The following is a 21,776-nucleotide window of genomic DNA, read 5'->3' as shown; positions in this document are numbered from 1 at the left end:
TTTTAACTGGCATATTTAATGTATTGTACACTATGAATACATACAAAGAATAAGCAGTTGTCTTCTTTCAAAGTAATGGTGGATCAATGTTATCCCGATGACCCACCTAGTCGCCGACTTTTCTCAAATCCGATTGGCCAGAGAGTATCCACCTAGTCGCCGACTTATCTTTTGATTGGCTATGGAGCATACCTATAAAAGGTCTACCTACTAAGATCCAGGCATGACTGAGTTGAGATATCAAAATGTCGAAATTCCTGACTGCAGCACCTAAATTGGCCTCTCTGCCGATGACACGAGCCATAAGCAAGACAGGACATGGCGACAAATCTGGGGCAGTTGGCTATGTGCTGTATGTTCTGATCCAGATTCTCGGAGTCTAGTCCATGATTCTAACTATGACGTCTTATCAAGGACACAGGCCGACCAGCTTGTCAATTGGGCTAGACAAGGATCCCTGTGGCCGTTGACGTTTGCCTTGGCCTGCTGCGGCATTGAAATGATGCACACCTCCATGCCCCGATACGACCAGGACCGACTGGGGATCATCTTCCGGGCCTCGCCCCGTCAGGCGGATGTGATGCTCATAGCGGGCACGGTATGCAACAAGATGGCGCCTGCGTTGCGACAACTGTACAACCAGATGCCGGACCTAAAATGGGTGATCAGTATAGGCAGCTGTGCAAATGGGGGCGGGTACTATCATTACAGTTATGATGTTGTGCGGGGGGTGGATCAGATTGTCCCTGTGGATATCTATGTGCCGGGCTGTCCTCCTACTGTGGAGGCTCTCTTGCAGGGCATCTTTCTGCTACAAAAGAAGATGAGGAAGACTCCAGTGACAAGGATGTGGTACAGAAGATGAACTATCCGTCTAGGATATAAAAGAAGCTGTATTAGTGTATATAATAGAGAAATCATGATACTACTATTTGATATAAATAAAGGAAAAAAATGTAGTATTGGAGATTTAGTGGTAGTGATAAGTACCATAATTAGACAGCATTGTCTCTGCTTGAGAGCGCTACTTAGGCAACCTAGGGTAAGATAGCAGAAGGACTCCTCTTTACACTTCACAATAAGTGCTTATAGTCTACTGCATAGATGGATTATCCAATCCACATATACCCGCCTGGCCCCCAGTCCACTTCATTACACCGCCCCAACCTCCGGAAATTAGTTTGACTAGCAAGCTCGGCTAAGCAGCCTTATGGGCATTCATTACTTTAATTAGTAACGTCTGATGCATACTTTGTAAGGTTGATCATATGAGTGTACAGAGTAGGCAGTAATCCTGATGAATATGCGAAATTAAGTAAGAATTGTCAGCATTTAGATGTCAACACATTAGGCTTGATTTGGCATGTAATTAGTGATACTATATAGTACTATGTAATGTAGATGGTTGATCTTTCAGCTTAGAATCATTCTTGCTTTAAAATTAAGGCGCAGGGATGGTGCAAGAACATTACTAAAAGGAGTAACCAGTTAGAGCTGCCCTGACGTCATCCTGCACAATTAGGGCCACGGCTCTTCCTACGATCGGCAGGATTATTACCGTATCAGGCAACCAGCTCGGAGTCAGGGTAAGCATTGAGATGCACAGAGTAAATCATTGACCGTACAAGGCAACCAGCTCGGTGTGGGAACAAAGTAAGCATTATTACAAGTACTTCATAGTATAAGTACTCCATAGTATAAGTACTCCATACCCTCTCAATCGTCCTTCAACCGTCAACAACCATGATTTCTCACATTGCCCTCCCCGTTTTACTGGCAGCTGGCACTGCCGTTGCCAGCAGCAGCAGCAGCAGCAGCAGCAGCAGCTATGCGCCGTACTATGTCGACTGCCCTGAAGGCATCCAGCTGGTGCGCCCACCCCTATCGACGTCGCTGAACGAGACGCGCTGGGTGCATGGGCGCAAGGGCGAGATCGTCGACGCTCTGGGCCGGTACCTGCGGCGGTTGAAGCTGGAGGGCCTCGACGCGGCCGAGTACATGGACCGGGTGCGTGAGGATGTCGACTTCAACGTGCCGGTGATTGCATGGGCGAACAGCGGCGGCGGCTTCCGGTCTGCGATGACGGGGGTGGGCGGTCTTTTGGCGCTGGACGAACGCACGGCAGGGGCCAAAGAGGCGCGGACGGGCGGGCTGTTCCAGATGCTGACGTACATCGCGGGCCTGTCGGGGGGATCGTGGCCTGTTGCGTCGCCGACGTTCCACGACTATGCGCCCATCCGCGAGATGGTGAGCGACTGGCACGTCGAGATCGACCGGTTCGAGGCGACGACGTACAGCGAGTACGCGGCGCCGGTCGAGGGATACTTTGAGAGCATCTACGAGAAGTGGGAGGCCGGCTTCAACATCAGCGTGACGGACTTTCTGGGCCGCGGCTTCGCGTACGAGTACATCCCCGGCGTCAACCGGACGTGGTCGTCGATCCCGGAGCTGCCGGGCTTCAAGAGCTTCGCAGGGCCGATGCCGATCCTCTCGACCAGCAGCATCAACAGCAGCTCGCCGGTGGAAGATGGGGTCTATGTAGCCTCGTGGGATGCGCCATGGGTGAGCTTTATCCTCAGTGCACAATTCTGTTCCTATATTCCCACGAGATAAAAGCTGACCATCCAGTATGAATGGAACCCGTTCGAGTTCGGATCGTGGGAGAAAGGCTTCATCCCGACCCGGTACGTGGGCACGGTGCCCAACGAGAACAACACGGCCGAGCAGTGCGTCGCGAACCTGGACCAGACCAGCTTCGTGATGGGGACGGCGGCCAGCGCGTGGAACTTCTGGTATCTCTCCGAGGTGAGCAACGGCACGCTGGGCCAGTTCACCAAGCGCGACATGGAGAGCGCCGCCCTCGACGCCCTGGTCGAGGACGTCGACGCCATCTTCAGCGAGCTGTGGAACTACACCGTCGCCGAGATCAGCAACCCGTCCATCCCCAACCCGTTTGGCAGCCAGGAGAACCTCACCCTCGCCGACGGCTCCGAGGCCGGCCAGGCCATCCCGCTGCTGCCGCTGATCCAGCCCGCCCGCAAGGTCGACCTCATCCTGGCCTGGGACGACAGCTGCGAGCTCGAGCCCTACACCTGGAGCAACGGCGTCAACCTGCGCGAGAGCTACCTGCAGGCCCGTAAACACGGCCTGCCCTTCCCCGAGGTGCCGCCGGCGAGCGAGATGCTGGCGCGCAACTACACCTCCAAGCCCGTGCTGTTTGGCTGCGACGTCAACCTCACCACCACGCGCGACGAGACCTCGCCCATCGTCGCCTACTTTGCCAACGCCCCCTACAGCTGGTACAGCAACTACTCGTGGTCCGTGACCAACATGTCCAACGCCATGCTCGACGGCGTCATGCAGAACAGCTTCAACCTGCTGACGCAGGGCAACGGCTCTCTCAGCGACTCCTGGACCGACTGTCTGGGCTGCGCCGCCATCGACCGCAGTCTGTCGCGCATGGGCATTGCGCGCCCCCAGGCCTGCCAGCAGTGCTTCGCCGAGCACTGCTGGGACGGTACGTTGACGGCCGGCGTCGCAGACAGTTACGTGCTGGATCCCTCGCTCGCCCTGGAGCCGGCCATGGGCTATACGCAGTGGCTGGATGAGCACTCGGACTTTGCAGCGGAATATGAGGATTGATGTATATTGGCCTGACTGAAACATGATTGTGTATAAACGTGGTGAGCTTAGCTGTTATGTAAATGTATCTAATTAGCTAGAAGTAAAAACAAGGTTATTATAACTGTATAATAGAATCTGCTTAAAATCAAACAACTCTATATATACTATAATTACTATAATATATATAGAATTATATATCAATATCTATATAAGCTTAAGACTACTTTAGTATTACCCTCTTCAAGTACACTAGTTTCTATATTAATTCCTAGTGATAGTCATTCTCAGGTGCTGTAGGTAAATGCCATTAATATTATTTAGCCTCCCTCTTAACCTCATGTAGTGAGGGTTCAGCTCCTACGGAGTAGATAACTAAATAAGCTTATAACTCACTACTAGGCCTATATAGCTGCTTTAATATTTAGCTACTAGTAGGCTAGATAAGTATATAATCTTTATCTTTCTCCTAGAGATTATAGATCAGGGTTTAGGGTTAGGGTTTAGGGTTTAGGGTTTAAACCCTAAACCAAAGCGTTCATCCTATTTAGATCTATATTCTGACACTTAAACTATACTATATTCCTTAGCTTGCGATAACATCTCCCGCAATATACAAACTGCCGACTACCTGCAAGCCCAATGACTTGTCAATCTGGATCACCTTCTTGCCGGGCATCAGCAGGTTGGTGGTGAGGAAGAAATAAAGGGAGCCAAAGTCCATCTTGATGGTGTCGAGAACAAGATCCAGCTTACTGACCCAGAATGGGATATCCTCTGACCCTCCCGTAAATTTGTGCCAGAAGTCCTGATTGTCCGGCACCAGTTTGCGCGTCCAGTCGCCCGCAGAGATCGTGCAGCCCATGTTTAATGCGTAGTCGTCGACAAATGTGGTGGTTCCCAGGGTTTTGTCCAGCGTGTTTGTCACTGTCACAGTGCCGTACGACAAAACTTCATCTCCTGTATACCCAAACTCCTGCATCCAGTCAAATTTGTAGCTGTAGGTGCAGGTTCCCCTGCATTTGACAGCATCTCCTTCGGTCTGAAGTCTGGTCAGTGGCCACCCTCCTTCGTCTCTAAAGGAGCTGGCCAAACTCACCTTGAGAACCAAAGCAATGGGATCTGGATCCGCGTTGATCTGGGAAACTTTCCTATAGTTCCTGAAGCGATCAGGCTCGGGGTCCGGATATACATATGCATCGCGATGCATGCTCTGGCCGGTGTACAGATCCAGAGAGATAGTGCCCCTGCTGGACCGGAGGGAGCTGGACATCCCATGCTTCCTGATCGCAGGGCGGATCATCAAGTCGTAGATGGTCTCCTTTTTGAAAAACATCGATGCCGTATGGCTGCTGTAGATGGGGGATATTCTCAGAGTATCGAGCCAAAGGGCTGACCATTTGCGGCCCCGACTCTCATCGCGCGTCCCAGACTCGGTGCTGCCCGTCTGGATGAAGACGCTGAGGATGTTTTCCTTCAGCACTGTCTTGTTCTTCTCAGAGAGGACGGCGAACATGAAGCTTCTCGGCTGCAGCTGGACCGCATCGCCGGGGGCTGCCGAGGAATTCACCCGGGCCAGCTCCAGGCGCACGTTCTTGTAGGTGGTGCGCAGCTGCTGGGCTATCGCGAGGCAAACGTCCGCCTTATGGGCCTCCACAAACGATATCCTGGTCTTTTTGTCCGCACGGCGGCCATCTTGGATCGACACCGACATATCCTTCGAGGTCGGAAAGTCAATCGTCACAATGCCGTCTTTAGAGTCCGTAGGGAAGATAAATGGCGTGTCCGGGGGCGTGATGGCTCCCGTCGAGCCTCCCAGCGCGGTGCCCATCAAGAGGCCGTCAATCACAAACGTGTACACGTCGCTCCCAACGGTCTGCTCGGCCTTGTCCTCTCCATTGTGGCCGGTGGCGATACCTGAGATGACGGGGACAGTCAGCTCGCAGATGAAGCCGACTGTGTCCTTAAAGGTGACCTGGATGATGGGGGCACCAAGCGAGAAGTTGTAGTCCACGTTGTATTCGTCGCCTTTCCAGTCACTCCCTGTCACCTGGCTAGGAGCAATTAGCAAGACAGGACGGCGTTAGGAGGAGAGGAGGGTCTTGATCTTGATGTCTCACAAGGTGATGTGCGTGATGGAATTCCTGGAATCCGAGTCTGCGTGCGCCGCAGCCAACGCTTTGTTGATCTCATTCACGCTATTCAGGGTTAGGGTTAGGGTTAGGGTTAGTCATTTAGATTTCTGACTGCTCACCCATAATTGACCACCACATCCCAGCCAAGAGTATGGTTGTCCTCCTTGCGCAATTGATCAAAATACATCATGGATCAGATGTCCCTGGACTGAGACTGATTCCAGGCTTGGGTCTAATCCTTTAAATAATTACCAACTTACTTTCTTCTGCCTAGATCATTCTTGCCTTGCCCTATTCTCCCTCCCCACCCCCCTCTCCAGGAGAGCCATCCTTCAGCTAGCCGGGGTCATTTCTCAGCTCAGCCATTATTCCCCCCCCTCTTTAGCTCTGTTTTCAGCTGTGAGAGCGGGTGTTCGCTTAGAAACGGAGTCTATTGGCTTTTCTATTCAACCTGGCTAGACTAAATCCAGCCGTCTCTGCAGTTCAGCTGTGGAGAGAGTGCCGAGTGAAAATTACAGTATAGTCAGAAACGGCACTAGTTATTTGCAGAATCTTTCAGAGGGCGGGCTTCTGAACTACTATGGCTTGACAATTTACTATTCCTGTTGTTCGCATGTTATCAGGGCTTATCCTATATTGCAGAATTATCTGGCACTCCTATTTAAACGCATAATTAGTGCCACAAAAGTCAAAGTACGCCCCTGTAACATGCGTCAGATCGAGATTATCAAAGTCGGAGCCTGCCATGCTGATCGTCCACTCGGCAAAGGGCCCCGGGGCCGCATATGAGGTGGCCACTTGGTTGATGTCCGACTCGGCCACGTTGCCGTTGTCTAAGACGGTCTGAGTGCCGTCTGCGTGAAGCCGGAAGGAGTACAGCACCCTGACCGGATCGTGGTCAAAGTCCATCCCCAGGTTCGCCCGGTCGACGAGCGTTTCGTGGCCCCCGTGGGTGAGTGTGAACTTGACCAGCGCCTCTTCTGCCGGTTGTCTCTTGCTGGTGTTGAGCTTGAGGCCCTTCATCTGGAAGCGCACACGGTACAGACGCACATTGCAGCAGCCGGCAAAGTCCCCGGCCTTGGGGGTTAGTTTCCGTGCCGTTGGAATCGTTAAAACAATCTATATCTCATCAACCTTGTTCTAATTTTTCCTTTTTCTTTTCAAATGAATCTTCTCACCTCATGAGCTCCACCCAGCAGCGCCTTGAGTTGGAATTTGTTCAAGGCATACTTTTTACCCACGTCATGGTCGAAATTGCCAGGGAACTTTGCAGGCTCAGAGCCCCAGTACTCGACCGATTGACTGAAGCGCGCCTGGACCTTGGAGCGCATGTTGTGCAGTAGGGAGGTGGTGAGTGCTAGGGGCACTTTGTCTAGAGTCCCAGGGTGGTTTGGATCCGAGCCCTCGAAGGCGTAGTCGTAGATATCCGAGGCGATCAGCATGCGGAAGTTCAGGGAGCGGAGGAGCAGGTCCAGCAGCTTCATGACGCGTGCTCGGGCGGCCTGGTAGATGGCGTCGACATATGTGGTGATGATGGGCAGGTCTGGGTCGTTGCTCTCGATCCGGCGGCGAGACAGATCGCGCTCCTGCTTCTGGAAGGCCGCCTGTTGGGCGGTCTTGGCCACGATGAGCTTGAGGGCGGCGTTGTACTTGAAAATGAGCATGTTACGCTTGTCCAGAACTGCGAGAAGAGCGTCAAAGGCCTTGTTCATGGCCTTGCGAGTGGCTGCGTCGTGCACGCCGCCAAACGCCTCTGTCGAAAACCGGTCCAGTTGGGCATTCAGCTCGTCCTTGTCCGCCAGCACTCGCACGCCGAACGCTTCGTCCAGCTCGTAATCGCCATTCTTCCTCTTGGCCAGCAGTACCGACAGCTTCTCAAGGGTTTTGACGTCCCTGTGGAACTGGGAGGCGAGATATTCTTTACGGATGCTTGTCCCGTCGGTGGTCGGGATCTCAGTGAACCCCTGGTAGACCACTTCGCCGCCTTCCAGTAGTCCCATAAGGATCTTTGATGAGCCTGGAACCATATTGACCATAGTGAAGACATTGATCCTGCTGGGTGAGATATGGAAAAAAAGACTCGGCGCTTAGGGTTAGGGTTTACTTACAGTTGAAGAACTGTAAAGCCAAAGGCAGCCTTGATAGCCTGTAGCTCGGCATTCATCGCTGTCAACAGGCTCTGGCGGGCTAAAGCAACATCCACACGCAGGTCAGTAATCTGCCCGTCGAGAGTCTGGGCCATCAACTGGAGGTCTTCAATGTCCTTCTGCAAACCCTCCACCATCTGGGTGGTGTTCTTGTACACGGCTTTCAGGTCCTCGTTGAGATCCTGCTGCTTGGCCAACGCGGCGTGGTAGTTGATATAAGCTGTCTCGAGCGCCTGTAAATTTCCCATCGCGTCGTCAAACACTTCCTTATAGAATTTATAGCTCGCCCGGGGCACCCAAGTCGGGGCAAAACCATGGAAGTTCTGGTTTCAACTTCAGTACACGGCAATGACTTATAAAGAGGAAACACATACCACTTTACCAGAATCAAGATGGGTCAACTGCAGGGTCACGTCGGTCTTGATGTTCTCCAGGTCCTGCAGGCTGGTTGTCGGCATGAAGGGACAGTCCTGGTACGCCTTCCAGAGGGGATCCGATGCCTGTAGCGGCAGGAAACTGAGGCGGCTCAGGATCCGGTGGTATAGCGTCCGGGCGTGGCTGCGTAACTTGGGCGAGTTCATATAGAAGAACAGATTCGCGCGGTTGGCGAGCATGGAACACTGTTTGGGGTGGACAAAGGGCGCCCGGGCCGTCGCCAGCTGTGCCGGGGCCCAGTCCTTAAGGAAGACTTGCATTTCCGTCCCCGGGACCCCATCGCCCCCGGGCGTGACGGGGGGTAAGACGCCCACGCCCACGCCCCCGTAGCCCCCGCGGACGTCCCCCGCCGTCGGGGCCAGCTGCACCTGCTGCTGGGCGATCCGGCTGCTTAACGCCCGGCGCACTTTGACCACGGCAAGCTTGATGCTGAGGACGCTGGGACTGTGCCCGTCCGCCAGTTCGTCCGCCAACGGCTGAAATATGTCTGTGATGGTCACAGCCGGCGCGGCGAGGCGCTGCCCTGCCTGAACAATCCCCCGACCCGCCACAAACACGGAATCGCCCGGCTTGACGGGGTGGTGGTAGTCTTGCTCATCCGTTGGGTGGAATTCCGCCCGGGCGTAGTACCCGTCCAGCGGCGCCCAGGCCTGGATGTACGTCGGCTGCACCACGCTGACAATCGTGCCCCCGCGGCCCCCGTTACCGGGCCTGCCGCTGGTGGCCGGGCGCAAATCGTAGCCTTTGCCCCCCCGGGCCAGCAGGGAGAGGTTCTGCGCCGTCGCGTCGCTTGTGTCCTGCACGTACAGCGTCAAGGCACCCCCGGGCTGCCCGTTGGGCGCCGAGGCGCCCCCATCCACGCCCGTCGCGTCCAGCGTCAGGCGCGCCTGGCCACAGATGACCGTCCATGCCGAGAGGGTGAGGCCATATGGGGCCTGAACGGCTGAGGTGAGCTGGATGCTTTCGCTGAAGAAATGCGATCCCTTGTGGTACCCCGTCAGGCTTTCATACGGGGTGTCCTTGCCAATTGTTATCCCATCTTCTGACACCGAGTGCAGAACCAGTCGTCCGCCCAACGTCTCAACTGAGAGAGACTGGTCGGGAGGTAGCTGAGTGGACATGGTGTATTCGACAGATTTCGTTGATGATTTTTGATTCAGAGACAATACAATGTTGACATAGCTTTTGGATGGATACCAGGGTAATCACAAGGCTACTAGATCTGTGCTCATAGTGGCTGTGGAAATGCAGCTGAACCTGGTCCACTTCAGCTGGGCTTGAATTGTCATGTTGTGTGGGGGCCCTGCATGAACCTCTATACTCTGTATCCTGCAGGTATATAGTACGGAGTACACCCAAACGAGTCTGTTTTTTCAATGGCCAAATTTCATTTTTTCATAGGTACCTATTGAAGAGCAGGATAAATAATATATAGTTGTACTGCCCGAGGATTATTTGGTTCAGTTTTTAGGGTTGTATAGCCTCATGAAGAAAATATCTTATTCACACATTTTAAGCTTACCATTAACCTAGAACTACACTTTAAGAGTCCAAGGCTGTAAACCCTAACCCTAAACCCTAAAACCAGGAAATCGAAATATTGCAAATTATGTGTATTTTTCATTTGAATACGGTACAGAGACGCAATCCCCCTCACAGATAGTATCGGCTGGCACCAGCTAGTAATGAAACTAAAAGTCTAGTTAGGTGTCTCTGAGATATATATACTTTTTTGAAGACCTATTCTGCTGATTTAACTCTGCACCTAACACACTACAATGTCAACCAAGGCCGCCACTTTCTTCGAGTTCAACCAGAACAACGACCTCGCCTCCGCGGCGCTAAAGGCGGCGGTGGACAATGACTATGACGCCTTCTTGGATGCCTTGAAGGACGCAGATATGGACGAGGACGCCCTGGCCCTCTCCCAGGAGGAATTCGATCGCATGGTGGAGGGCGTCAAGCCCTCTGGGGAGCTCGATCTGGCTGTCTGGACGGGATACTACGAAGCAACCGCTGGGGGCGAGTTCGCCTTTGCCATCTTCCCTTCCTCTCCAACCACAGTGTACTGGGGATTGCGCTCACAGCTACTGGACCAGCCCAAGACTTGTACTGCGCAATATCGGCTCTCGGGCACCCAGCTGGAGCTGACCACCATAACGCACGGCGAGGTCACCATCACGTTTGCTCGCCAGTATGACGAAACTACCACTGAGGTGGTGACAACCAGCTTTCAGGCCTTGATCAAGGGGAAAGACAAGATCTCGGGCATCCTGACCATCCCACCTGTGCACGCAAGGGAACAATATTCACGGGCGGCGCTTGCCCTATCCGCCGTCGGCGACGAGAAACCCTGGGAAATCCCCTCCATCTACGACATTGCTTGGTTGTACGGGCCGGCCATGGTTACCTACCTGGGTGGCCCCGCGGCCATCTACCAGCTCGCGCAGTGGGCTCGAGAGGTGCCCCAGCGCCGCCAGGAAATCTCCGACTTCTTGGATCCATTCGTCGTCCGCATCCGGGACACCGTGCGACAGATTGCGCGGCGCAACGCTGACACGCCCGAGGTGGATCTGGAGGCGGCTCGTGAAGGCCTGCTGAACGACGTGAGGGAGCGGGCGAACCAGGAGATGGCCGACAACCCGCCAGACTTTGATCGCGAGTCAGCCGAGGCGACGACGGAGCGGTTGAGAGAGCCCGCGATGCAGGAGACGGAAGCGAGCCTACGGCGGTTTGTCGAGGGCCGGGTTGGGCCTATCCTTCAGGAGACGCTGGACCGGTGCAAGTTTGTGCAGAATCCGGACCAGTTCATCGAGGAAATCATCCGCCAGAAGGTCAGCGAGATGATCGAGCCTCATCTCAAGGCGTTGGGCCCCTCGAGTAGCTACGACGTGGCTGTCAGACCCCCTGTGTACGACGTGTACGCCGAGCACTGCCGCAACAACTACAATGACAAGGAACAGGCCGAGAAGGGGGCCGAGCGGGAGCTGGCCGAGGCGAGAAGACACACCCAGACGGTCCAGGGTGATCTGACGGCCATCAAGAAGAAGATCGAAGAGGATGAACGCGAGGGGAAGGATACCAGCGCCGAGGAGGTCCGCAAAACCCAGCTTGAACACGACCTGGATGATGCTACCGCTGTTGAAAGAGAAAAGGAGGCTTCCAAGACCCAGGCAGAGAAGGACCAAACTGATGCTGAGAGGAAGAGGGACAAGGCAGAGAAGGACAAGCGGGAGGATCATTCAGGAGAAAAATGGGAGAAGAAAGTGAGAGAAGCATTGAGGTGATGGATTCTAGGGTTTAAAGATAGCCATATATATATATTACGCTTGTATTAGCAGTAGCGGTGATTTCTTTAATCTAGTTAATAGGTACTATTCATCTGGGATGGATATATGATAATACTAGCTGTATAAGACCCCACAGCTCTTCTCTATCAAGGTCTACAAAGATGCACACTAAAAATACCCTCAAAGCTAAGACAAGTATAATAAAGATCAGTGGTACATTCTCTAGCCAAGATAAGTACATAAAAGTAGGTTCATAATAAGTCAACTCTTTCTTTTCGTATTTCAACTTATTGATTGAAGAACTCATATTATTGGAAGCTTTTGGATGCCAGCTGGATATTGACATTTTAAAAGATTACTTATAAAGGTCCAGATAAGCACCAAGACATTTAACTAGAAAAGATAGTATACCATTGCAGTACTCTGATAAATAGAGAGAATCGCCAAGTAGTATGTGCTTTATAAGGCTAAAACATGGCCTATTAAGGAATATAGAGATAAATTAGTTGAGCTCACCCATTACAATAATTTCCTAACCTATAATAATTAGATAGGTTAAAGAGGACCTATTTAAAATACTGGTCTAGAGACAATTAAAGAGGATGGGCTAGGACATGTCAATCTATAGAGTATCCTGCAGCTATAATAAAACTCTGAATCAATCACTAAGACCAGTATATATTTAAACTATAAGCACCGAGTTTATACTCTGTGTTTATCACTATAGATACAGAAACTCTCAATATATTATATAAAATATTGTATATATAGTCCATTCTTTCTCTCTTTGATTACTTCATACTATATTAGTATAAGCTTCACCAATGTGGCGACGCCTGTCGGCGATGTCGCTTTATGGATCAAGTTGCCCAGCATATCCCACAAGAGCATGTTTGGTTTGGAAAGTGACTGGAGTCTGCTGAAACATCTTTCCTGGAGAATGTTGCTGAATGGCCAACCCTAACCTAGCATAATCCTGGTAGAAGCCTATGCTTGAGTGGCCTGCTGCATCTTCCTCATGGTTTCCGCCGCCTCGAAGGAATATTTGCACTTCATGCGGACCTGCTTGCCATAGCGATGCATGATGAGTGGAAACGGCATGCACACCAGGGTCATAAAGGCCGGAATACTGGACGCCCAGTGGATCCCCAAGTTGTCGTACATTTGCGTGTTGAAGAGAGGGAATACGGCGCCGACGATACAGCGGAAGATGGCGGCCGCGGCCAGCACAGAGGCAGCGTAGATGGTGTAGGCGTCGATCAGGTAGTTCATGATGGGCAGCAGAACGAGCACGCAGCCAAATCCAAAGGGGGCAGACAGGATGATGCTGACCGACCAGTGAATACTGGGATAGTTGGTCCAGGCAAAGGCAAACATCCCGATGGGCAGGGCCACCGCGCCCACAATGGCGGGTGGAAGGCGAGATTCGGGCGTCGTGGCTTTCGACAAGACCAATTTCATATACCGGCCGTTGTTGTCCCAGATGGCGTAGACCAGACCAAAGACGAGTCCCACGGTGATGCCGAGAAACGAGAGGCCGCCGATGCCCTCGCTCCAGCCGCGATCTTCATTGTAAACGATTGGCATCGCGCTCATGAACATGTAGACCGTGCCATAGATGATGGCCATGTAGACGGCGGCGACCATGACAGTCGGTTCGAGGAAGAGAAAAATCCAGGGCCGGATCAGGGCGCGCGCAAACACCTCCGATGGCTTCATCTTGCCCTGGTTCTTCTCCAAGACACTGATATACACCTTTCCGTGCGTCTTGGACAGATGGCGCGCTCGTTGCTGCAGCAGAACGGGGCCGTAGGTCTCAGGAATGAAGATGATCCCCAGGATCCCCACGACGCCGATGAAGATGGTACACATGCCCTGCACCCATCTCCAGCCGATGTTCTCGGAGATGAACCCCCCCATCACCGGGCCCAGGACGGGGCCCAGGAAGGGGGCAACGGCGTAGACGGTGACGGCGAGGCCGCGCTGGGCGGGTAAGAAGAGATCGGTGATCGTGCCGCCAGAATTCACCAGGGGAGATGCTCCAAATGTGCCAGAAAGAAGCGCAAGGTCAACAGCGTGGCGATGTTCTGACTGCCGGCAGATCCCCCGAGGAAGGCTACCATGGCAACGTGAGTGATCACCCACAGCATTCGTCTTCCATATAGTTCGGATCTGAAGATTAGAAAAAGATAGAAAAAGGTATAGTAGATCATAATGCATTGATAAGCACGGAAGGCAGAGGCATAGTTCTTACAAGGGACCCCAGACAGCAGGACCAATGGCAAATCCCAGAACAAAGAGCGAGAGACCGAGGGTAAAGACCTCATCGCTGACAGGGAAGTCTTCCAGGATCTGGTCGGCAGAGACGGAATACGCAGAGGAGGTCAAAGTGACGGCAAAGACCGAGATGGTCGCAATGACGGTGATGAACCACTTTCGAAAGGAGCCCCAGTTCATCGGGTTTCCAGGGTCGTCTTTCTGATATTCCACCACAAACGGATCTTCCTCGGTGCCCTGGCCGTCATAGACGGGGCTTTTCTCAGTCTCGCTGGGATCAGCGGTGATTTTGGTCTCACCAGACATGATGATAAGAGATTCTTAATTATAATAATTCTTATGAAATAGTGCTCACTAACTGATGCTACTTATACTGTCTACCTACCTTTGAGTGTCTTACGGATCGTGTTTCTATTGGCGTGAGATGTAGAGTGGATTCAACGGATCAGTCCTCTATTGGATGATATTGGATATGATGGATTCATAGAACCAATCATAAGACTATCCGCTATGGGGCTTATTTTACGGACTATTATCTGATTGGAATCTCATCTTCTGATCTCCCTCCGCATCCTTCTGTTAACATCCCTTGAGGCCTCATCAGAAACAAGACCCAAGAGAATGGCAAGACTCCCGATACGCAGACCGCGACTCAAAGTCTCCAAAGCCTGTCAGGAATGCCGCTCGAGGAAGACGAAATGCGACGGCAACCGCCCCGGTATCTGCTCCTGTCCTACAAGGTCTCTCATCAAGCTAATATAACCAGCATGCGCCAGGTGTCAGACTGGAGGAAAGACGTGCAACTACAGCCGGTCTTCAGGTGTCTCTGCCCCAAGACAGGCACCTGAACACGTTCCTGTCCTTGCTTCACCACCATCTTCCCACGAGACAAGCCCGACCCCCGCAACCATCGGAATATGCTCATTTCCAGGCCCTTCCGGTGCTGATCGAGGTTTAGATCCGGACCAGAGTCAAAGCCGCGCATATTATGCAGCTCACGGTCAATTCGCGGGCCAGGTTGCCGCCGCTATAGATGAGAGAGCCGGCCTTGTGCCATTAGTCACGTCGTATCTTGTCCCACTGGTCGATGCGCCCCTGTTTGGAGATCTGGATCTACCCATCCGATGCTCGCCTCTTTCCATATCCACTGAACTGCCTTGCCGGACACACGCAGATCACCTCGTCGATGTTTATTGGCAGTATATCGATCCAGCAGAACCCATCTTAGATCGCCAACAGTTTGCCCAATATTATACCGCCTCATTTGCCTCACCCAGTGTGTCTCACGTCCAGCTGGGCATCCTCAATCTGGTCTTTGCCCTCGCAGTACAAAGACAGGAATCTACCCCCCTCGAGCAACGGAATGAAGAGGGAAACACTTACTTCCATCGTGCATGGGCTCTTCTCCCAGCTGAGGCTATTCTGTGGGAGCCCGCATCCCTCGAGCGGGTGCAGTGCCTCATGCTGATGAACCGATACCTCCACTGCACCAAGAATCAGCAAAAGACATGGATGACCGCGGGGCTGGCAATGCGAATCGCACAAACCATGTGTTGCCACACCCTGGGGACTCCTTCCACCGAAGATGTCAGTGAAGATGCCCGGATAAAACGTAAGGTCTGGGCAAGCTGTGTGGCTTTAGATCGGTACTTCCTCCGCTTTTCAAATCAGGGAGGGGGGTGATATAGCTGACTGATGCAGATGCATCTCCTGGTCGCTCGGCAAGAGATCAGCACTGGCCTTGATCTCCTCGCCGACAAACAGTTCCAGGCAGGAAGGCCAACGTACGGAGCATTCCCGTTGGGAATCGGAGCTGCAGGAAATTGGCAACCAGATCCAACTCGCCCAGATCCAGACAGGAAGCACCCTCGCGGCCAGATCGGTTACACGTTTGGATCAACAGGAGGAATATCACACTGCGGTAGTCCGCATGGATGCTTGTCTCGACAAATGGGAGGCCAGCCTCCCAAGTCATTTCCAGTTACAAAATCTGAGATTCCTCCAAGATACAACATCTCAAATGGAGCGATACTTGCTGCATCTCCGGTAAGAATTTCAATCATGCTTATCTCTCATTCATACTTACACTATTTCCGGTGCAGTCTTCTTCACTCCCGCATCTATCTCTACAGACCACTTCTCGCCCGCTTCTACTCGATGAAATCCGATCCTGAATCCAAGTCTATCACCTGCGCAAGTCTGAGTGAGCGGCTGCTCAGGGAATGTGCCAGAATGTGTGTCACTGCCGCCCAGGGCGTTACCTCCCTAGTCGTCGAGACATTGGAGGATCCAGGCCAGGGGATCGGCATCCTCCCTTGGTGGACGCGAATATACTATCTTCACATTTCGGGAGTGGTCTTCCTCGCTGCCATGGTCGGATCGGATCTCTTCACCGACTCGGTCTCTCAATCCTGGCAGTATGTTCTGATGGCTCTCCGCGCCCACGTCCACTTAAGTACATATGTTCAGCAGTGCGTTTGGACCTTTGAGGCCCTCGCGGCGAAGATTTCACAAACGAACTGTCTGCCATTGCAGGATGGGGGCAGGTCCCTGGCGGATGGTGCAGGTTGCTGCTTCGATGATATCTTCCAAGATATGCGGTTCGACTTTGATGACTTTTTGTTTAGAACAGAAGAGGTTGTCAATTTTGATGGGTTGGGGTAGGATATACGACCTTGAAAGTAGATAAATCGACATATGGGAAGAGCCAGAATAAACTTGTCTCTTACAGCCGTTCTATCCAACTATTTGATTTTGGATGGATATTATGGAATAGAGTGGCTAATAAGAATCAGTATAGACTAATAGGCTAATTCTAGGTTGACTAGGTCCTAAAGGACATATTTTTATCACTGTAATTTCAAGTATTGACCGAATCCTGTTCATCAGTACAGCAATTCAACGTTGGTAGGAGGTTCTTAATAATAGTAGACATTAAATAGTCATAAACTACTGGCTGGATGTCAGTCCTCCAGCTAACTACCTTATATTATATAAATATGAAATAATAATCATTACTATGTAATATCTAGAATGGCGAATGCCTAATGGGGCAGTGCTTTTATCTTCCAGGCAGCCAACACATCCCTCGCGCGCTTGGAGGGCCAATAAAACAGACAAGGCTGAGAAACTGGCCACGCTAGATATATATCATTGGCTATGCGGAGCGGGGAGTACTACATAATATATGCTTCCCAGAGAGTCTTGGGATACGCCTGATAGCAACAAATCAACAAATGACTAAAGCGGCGGTTGTTCACCAGACCTTTTCATCCAAAATACCTTTAAATAAGAGTTACTTTGCACCATCACATACTTCTTTAATTCATCTTTCTATAGCTATTAAAAAGGGTTATTATCTTGTTTACACATATTTATTCATAGCAGTGACCATGCCTCTATGTATCCCCTGTGGACATTCCTTCCCATCCAAAAATGCCTTGGACCAGCATCTCCAGTCTCCAAAGCACCGCTGTGATCAGTGCAACAAGTTTTTCAAGTGTTCAAGCTCGAAGAAGCAACATGATAAATCAAAGCACCGCCATGTAGCAGCAAGAAATAATCCACACCCTGATCGCCCTCCTAAAACGTCACCACGTCACCCTGTCGGTGAAACCCGCGATGCACCAGCGACAGTGACTGAGGCGACCATTATACCCACTATTCCTCCTGCTCCTTACTTTGGGATACCTCGAGAGGCTGTTGCTCCTGTCTTCAAAATGGCGTGCCTCCTTCGTTCCTACAGGCCGGACGTTGATCTGCTACTACAATACGTCCACACGCAGCTAGACCGGGCAATTGTGTCGGCACTCATTGAAGCTGCCCTTCGAACCCTGCCCCCTGACACTACGCCAGAAGGCAAAGCCGAGAGCAAGATAAGAATGCAGAAGAAAAGGCAGGAGGCGGAGGTTGCTGAGGCCTTGTTCATCGATCGTGTCCGAGCGTCTGGCTGTCTGTTTCTCACACAAGCCGAACAGAAAGCAGTGCAACTGCGTCTAACGCCTGATGTTCGGTTCCTGGAGCCAGTATCAATTGATGGACATTTGTGCCACTGGCTGGAATACAAGAACTTCTTTGGCTTCCGAGCTAACCCCTTCGTTGCGTCCAAAGTCAAGAAGCAATTGAAGAATTACGCTTCCACCCTGGGGCCCGGTGCTGTGGTATACAGACTCGGATTTGAGACTGGCCATCTGGTTGACTCTAGGATACATGTGCTTCGGGAGGCAGAAGCTTTATGGTTTCTTTCCCAGCAAACGAACCCCTGTTAGTGGTTATATATCCAGGCCATAACTGTCCCATAAACCCTCGATCCCATTGCCACTACCAAGTGAAGTAGGAGGTTCCTTTTATATAGAAATTCAAGTTTATGCTGTGTTGAAGACTGTGTGTTATACTAGGCCGAAATCAAAAAAGAACCATATTGTTCTAAAAGAGTGGCAAGATAGAAGTCTAGAATCAAATGAGAATCAAGTCACTTGGCTGAGTTGTTCCCATCAAAGGCACATCCATTTCCATTCCAGCGCAGGCTCAGTTAACGACGCTATCTGCTTAATCTGGTGGCTACAGTGTTACGACACTAGCCACCTAGCGGTCTCATCGGGCAGAATGGTTGGCAGGGAGCTTCTGACCGTGGACTACAGAAGTGCGGGACTGACTCAGGAGTCACATGACCATCATACCCATCATAGCCAGACGGCTATACGGGATATGATCGGGTCATAGCCAACATACCTAGAGGGATATAATAGCTATGAGGAATTACAGAATTATCATAGCCATCTCGGAATTGGCTATGATGCAGGGGACTATATAAGGATGCTTATTCACCAGTATATTTAGTTCTCCATGATTCTTAATAGCATCAACAATATCAATTACTTAAGTACCAGTCAATTCAAATAGACTCACCAACTTATTCCTATACGTAGGAATAAGGACCTTGCTTCCCTTTTACTTGATCAAACCCTCCACTTAATCTGTTAAAGGACTGAACACAGTCAGGGACTGTGGTCCGCCTAGGTGAAGTATACCCGAAGAACTGTGGTATAGCTAAAAGACTAGGTCACCGATCTCGTTCAAGCCGATCAGTGATACGTGGGATCCCAGGGTTAGTAACAAATAGAACCTTAAGCACTTTATCTTATTCTCTTATTAGACCTACTATAAACTTCTTATATCCCTAGACCTTGCTGTTATCTAGTTATACTGACATCTTACCCACTAACCCCCAAGCAGTGCAAGGTCACTGCTTACAGTATTATACTTAGTATAAGAAATATAATAAAATACAAAGTGAGGCGACTGGCATTACAGCATGAAATTACTGGCAGAAGACAGTATTATGCATGTACATATAGCTGAATATGCTGAAGTGGTCTCTTTTTGCAGGCACATTTCGCCGAAATTATTTATAGGACTAGTGGATATAAAGCTCTGGGAGACTGATATCCTCCCCCATATATCTAGCCTAGATATATTTCAACAATACAGCAAATTCAGCGACAGACTGAAGAGAACGTTTCACCGTCTCATATTTCTGAGGCTTATTCTGACTCAAAAAATGAGGCTGGCGGGAGTTATTTTGTCAACTAAGATCTTCAAGTGTTTGGAAGGTCACATGGAATTCTAGTGGGGTATAGGCATAATGAGAAGCTGGGCAACATCCGAGAAGTCTCTCATTTGTGATGAAGGTAATTACACCAGACAGCGTCTCAAGGGCGAAGACGGTCCAGGCCATACTGGAATTCGCGGAGGCGTCACAGCGCTTTCGCAGCCGTGCGTCATGAGGACAGCCTGAAAATGGAAGCGGCAATGGACTACGACAGGCTGTGACGAGGCCCTAAGTTTCTGTCAGGAAATGGATCATTCTACTTATATAAATATAATATCTCTACTCCTAAATGAATACAGTGATGTGATAGCGCGATTAAACTTCTTATAGAGGTCTCTTTTCGCGCATGTAGCTTCTTATGTCGCATGACTATCATTTTAAGAGATAAAATAAAGGAAGAAGAGTTTTTATAATAATATCTATTTATGACTTAGGTAGGCTAGACAATATGGTGGAGGCTTAACCATCAAAGCCGTATAAAAGGAGCCCTTGAATTCACATGGAAGATGCAGGAAAATACTTGGTTAGGGTGAAAACTATACTAGGGCCATAATAGAACAACCACACCTCCCCTGCACTTCTCCTAAAAACAAAACCCAGAAAATTTCGGGCGACCACTTATTTCTTGGCCTGTAAAGTCACGGAAATTGTAGCGTTATCGCCATTGCCCCCAACATATGGAGCCTCATATTCATCGCTTCCAGTTGTTGTGACATTGTATGAGTTTGAGCCGATGAATGGATTGTCGATGTAGATGATGAGGTCTGTCGAATCATCAATCTTGTATTTTATAGTTCCTTCCACGCCGGTCGCTGCGCCCTGGGACTCAACTTCGAAACTTCCTGGTCCATTCGCCGAGATGGTCTCTGGGGGCGGGTTATTGGGTGTCAAGATGCCATGTACCATATCAACTGAAATTCGCTTCAGCTCATTGCTAGTGAAGTTGTTCACCACAACAACAACACTACGAACAGCCATATTGATGGTAAGGGTGGATAGGAGGAGGATGATTGAAATAGATTTCTAGATAAAGATATAAAGGGGATGCTTGATAGGATATGCTGAAATCGTTGTCAATGTAGACCCAGGACATTACCTTCCTTTTATTTACCTATCCATAGATTCCATATATTCTAAACTATGAGGCATTTTCTTCGCGGGTCTTGATATTGAGTACCACATTTGCTGTCGCTTACAGCTCGATATCATCAAACATCCATGCTTCAAGTGACGACGCCTGTGTGACACACACTTTCCAGGTTCCACAATTAACGCCACCTGATATGTATATTATTAAAAATATGACTTATCAAATTTAGGCACCAATTACTTTGAGAGCATTTTTGTCAGACGTCATAAAGTAGTCACTTCATATAGTCAGCCAGGAAATTGTTAAGTACTTATGCATATATTTTATTGCTCCTTCTTGAATGTTACATATCCTCATTAGAGCACCCTACATGATACCATGTAACATATCAGCTCTGCTCACCGCTTATTTGATTTTCTTATCCGAAAATTCCATGCGCGATCGTATTAGGGTATCTTTCCATTCCTACCCCCATGTGGAATGAATCACAGATCTTGAGTATATCAAATACGAATCTCCCCCGAGCAATTGTTGTAGATCAATTTATATTCTGGGGGCTGTTAATTTGAGTCAAAAACGAATGGAAACACAAATTTAGGGTAGTTTCCATGTCCACCGCCAGCTTCAGCACGTTCAACACCAACCCTGATTCATTTGCACCGCAGCGGCATTAGGGTAGGCCGATCCACTACCCGCAAAGAAAGAAAGTGGATTCTCGGCGCAACAGTATTTACGTCCGTTTTAGAGTATTGCCGTAAATTCCCCCTCGCATGTTGTGGCCTCGTTTCTCTGACCCTCCCCCACGCGGGTTGGTCCGTTCTTCTTCAGACCCGCACTGGTTCCCTTCCTGGCATCACATAGTGACACCGCTCGATCTATGTCTACTGTCAGATTTCCATGCCGAACTGCCTCTTGCTCTCCCGCCTTCACTACGTTCCAATAGCTATGGTGTCCATGGAAAACGTCCTCGAGGCGTGTGAGCTTATTTATGAGCCTCCCCAAAACTTGATTGTAGGCCGGCGATGTCGCCGTGCAATAGCTCCGCCTTGTTACCACCTGCTCCGCAAGATCAACATTCGCTGCAAGTGCGCAAAAACCACATTGCCGTATTACGGCAAAGAAAAACATGCCCGTGCTCCACCGCGTCTAGATGGATCTGTTGCGGATCCG

General features: G+C 50.5%; 9 protein-coding genes across 9 annotated transcripts; 5 read left to right on the top strand and 4 right to left on the bottom strand.

Moving 5' to 3' along the window:
- Positions 1-290: 290 nt before the first annotated feature.
- ASPZODRAFT_76239 (hypothetical protein) lies at positions 291-865 on the top strand (the record flags this gene model as incomplete). Its single annotated transcript, XM_022730074.1, has 2 exons — positions 291-356; positions 422-865. The coding sequence occupies 2 exons, from the start codon at positions 291-293 to the stop codon at positions 863-865; spliced, it is 510 nt and encodes a 169-aa protein (XP_022577168.1).
- Positions 866-1,718: 853 nt separating this feature from the next.
- ASPZODRAFT_124987 (hypothetical protein) lies at positions 1,719-3,735 on the top strand. Its single transcript, XM_022721410.1, has 2 exons — positions 1,719-2,562; positions 2,629-3,735. Exons 1-2 carry the CDS (start codon positions 1,744-1,746, stop codon positions 3,640-3,642), a joined length of 1,833 nt encoding a protein of 610 aa, XP_022577167.1. The 5' UTR covers positions 1,719-1,743; the 3' UTR covers positions 3,643-3,735.
- A 472-nt stretch (positions 3,736-4,207) lies between these two features.
- ASPZODRAFT_20183 (hypothetical protein) lies at positions 4,208-5,943 on the bottom strand (the record flags this gene model as incomplete). The annotated part of the gene is made up of 4 exons (XM_022727547.1): positions 4,208-4,663; positions 4,721-5,675; positions 5,742-5,819; positions 5,876-5,943. The coding sequence occupies 4 exons, from the start codon at positions 5,941-5,943 to the stop codon at positions 4,208-4,210; spliced, it is 1,557 nt and encodes a 518-aa protein (XP_022577166.1).
- Positions 5,944-6,380: 437 nt separating this feature from the next.
- ASPZODRAFT_169945 (hypothetical protein) lies at positions 6,381-9,501 on the bottom strand. Its single transcript, XM_022726914.1, has 4 exons — positions 8,278-9,501; positions 7,865-8,226; positions 6,935-7,808; positions 6,381-6,875 (listed from the first exon to the last, which is right to left on the bottom strand). Exons 1-4 carry the CDS (start codon positions 9,457-9,459, stop codon positions 6,414-6,416), a joined length of 2,880 nt encoding a protein of 959 aa, XP_022577165.1. The 5' UTR covers positions 9,460-9,501; the 3' UTR covers positions 6,381-6,413.
- A 615-nt stretch (positions 9,502-10,116) lies between these two features.
- ASPZODRAFT_20181 (hypothetical protein) lies at positions 10,117-11,625 on the top strand (the record flags this gene model as incomplete). Its single annotated transcript, XM_022727544.1, has 1 exon — positions 10,117-11,625. The coding sequence occupies one exon, from the start codon at positions 10,117-10,119 to the stop codon at positions 11,623-11,625; it is 1,509 nt and encodes a 502-aa protein (XP_022577164.1).
- Positions 11,626-12,615: 990 nt separating this feature from the next.
- On the bottom strand, positions 12,616-14,211 carry ASPZODRAFT_155134 (hypothetical protein; the record flags this gene model as incomplete). Its single annotated transcript, XM_022726176.1, has 3 exons — positions 12,616-13,667; positions 13,721-13,800; positions 13,883-14,211. 3 exons carry the CDS (start codon positions 14,209-14,211, stop codon positions 12,616-12,618), a joined length of 1,461 nt encoding a protein of 486 aa, XP_022577163.1.
- A 315-nt stretch (positions 14,212-14,526) lies between these two features.
- ASPZODRAFT_76256 (hypothetical protein) lies at positions 14,527-16,569 on the top strand (the record flags this gene model as incomplete). The annotated part of the gene is made up of 4 exons (XM_022730075.1): positions 14,527-14,623; positions 14,672-15,551; positions 15,607-15,951; positions 16,008-16,569. 4 exons carry the CDS (start codon positions 14,527-14,529, stop codon positions 16,567-16,569), a joined length of 1,884 nt encoding a protein of 627 aa, XP_022577162.1.
- A 1,055-nt stretch (positions 16,570-17,624) lies between these two features.
- On the top strand, positions 17,625-18,996 carry ASPZODRAFT_28978 (hypothetical protein; the record flags this gene model as incomplete). Its single annotated transcript, XM_022728160.1, has 2 exons — positions 17,625-18,065; positions 18,967-18,996. 2 exons carry the CDS (start codon positions 17,625-17,627, stop codon positions 18,994-18,996), a joined length of 471 nt encoding a protein of 156 aa, XP_022577161.1.
- Positions 18,997-20,030: 1,034 nt separating this feature from the next.
- On the bottom strand, positions 20,031-20,533 carry ASPZODRAFT_137037 (hypothetical protein). Its single transcript, XM_022724199.1, has one exon. It carries the CDS (start codon positions 20,492-20,494, stop codon positions 20,135-20,137), a length of 360 nt encoding a protein of 119 aa, XP_022577160.1. The 5' UTR covers positions 20,495-20,533; the 3' UTR covers positions 20,031-20,134.
- Between the last annotated feature and the right edge of the window lie 1,243 nt (positions 20,534-21,776).

Source organism: Penicilliopsis zonata (genome assembly GCF_001890105.1).
Source record: "Penicilliopsis zonata CBS 506.65 unplaced genomic scaffold ASPZOscaffold_26, whole genome shotgun sequence".
In the NCBI taxonomy this organism is placed as follows: domain Eukaryota; kingdom Fungi; phylum Ascomycota; class Eurotiomycetes; order Eurotiales; family Aspergillaceae; genus Penicilliopsis; species Penicilliopsis zonata.
Note: the sequence above shows the minus strand (reverse complement) of the source record. Positions and strands in the feature narration are given on the sequence as shown.

Coding starts and splice junctions, on each gene's coding strand:
- ASPZODRAFT_169945 (XM_022726914.1), bottom strand. CDS start 9,459: ATGTCCACTCAGCTACCTCCCGACCAGTCTCTCTCAGTTGAGACGTTG. Junction 7,809..7,864: donor GGCTTTACAGTTCTTCAACT/GTAAGTAAACCC, acceptor CTCACCCAGCAG/GATCAATGTCTTCACTATGG. Junction 6,876..6,934: donor TGCTGGGTGGAGCTCATGAG/GTGAGAAGATTC, acceptor GATGAGATATAG/ATTGTTTTAACGATTCCAAC.
- ASPZODRAFT_137037 (XM_022724199.1), bottom strand. CDS start 20,494: ATGGCTGTTCGTAGTGTTGTTGTTGTGGTGAACAACTTCACTAGCAAT.
- ASPZODRAFT_124987 (XM_022721410.1), top strand. CDS start 1,744: ATGATTTCTCACATTGCCCTCCCCGTTTTACTGGCAGCTGGCACTGCC. Junction 2,563..2,628: donor CCTCGTGGGATGCGCCATGG/GTGAGCTTTATC, acceptor CTGACCATCCAG/TATGAATGGAACCCGTTCGA.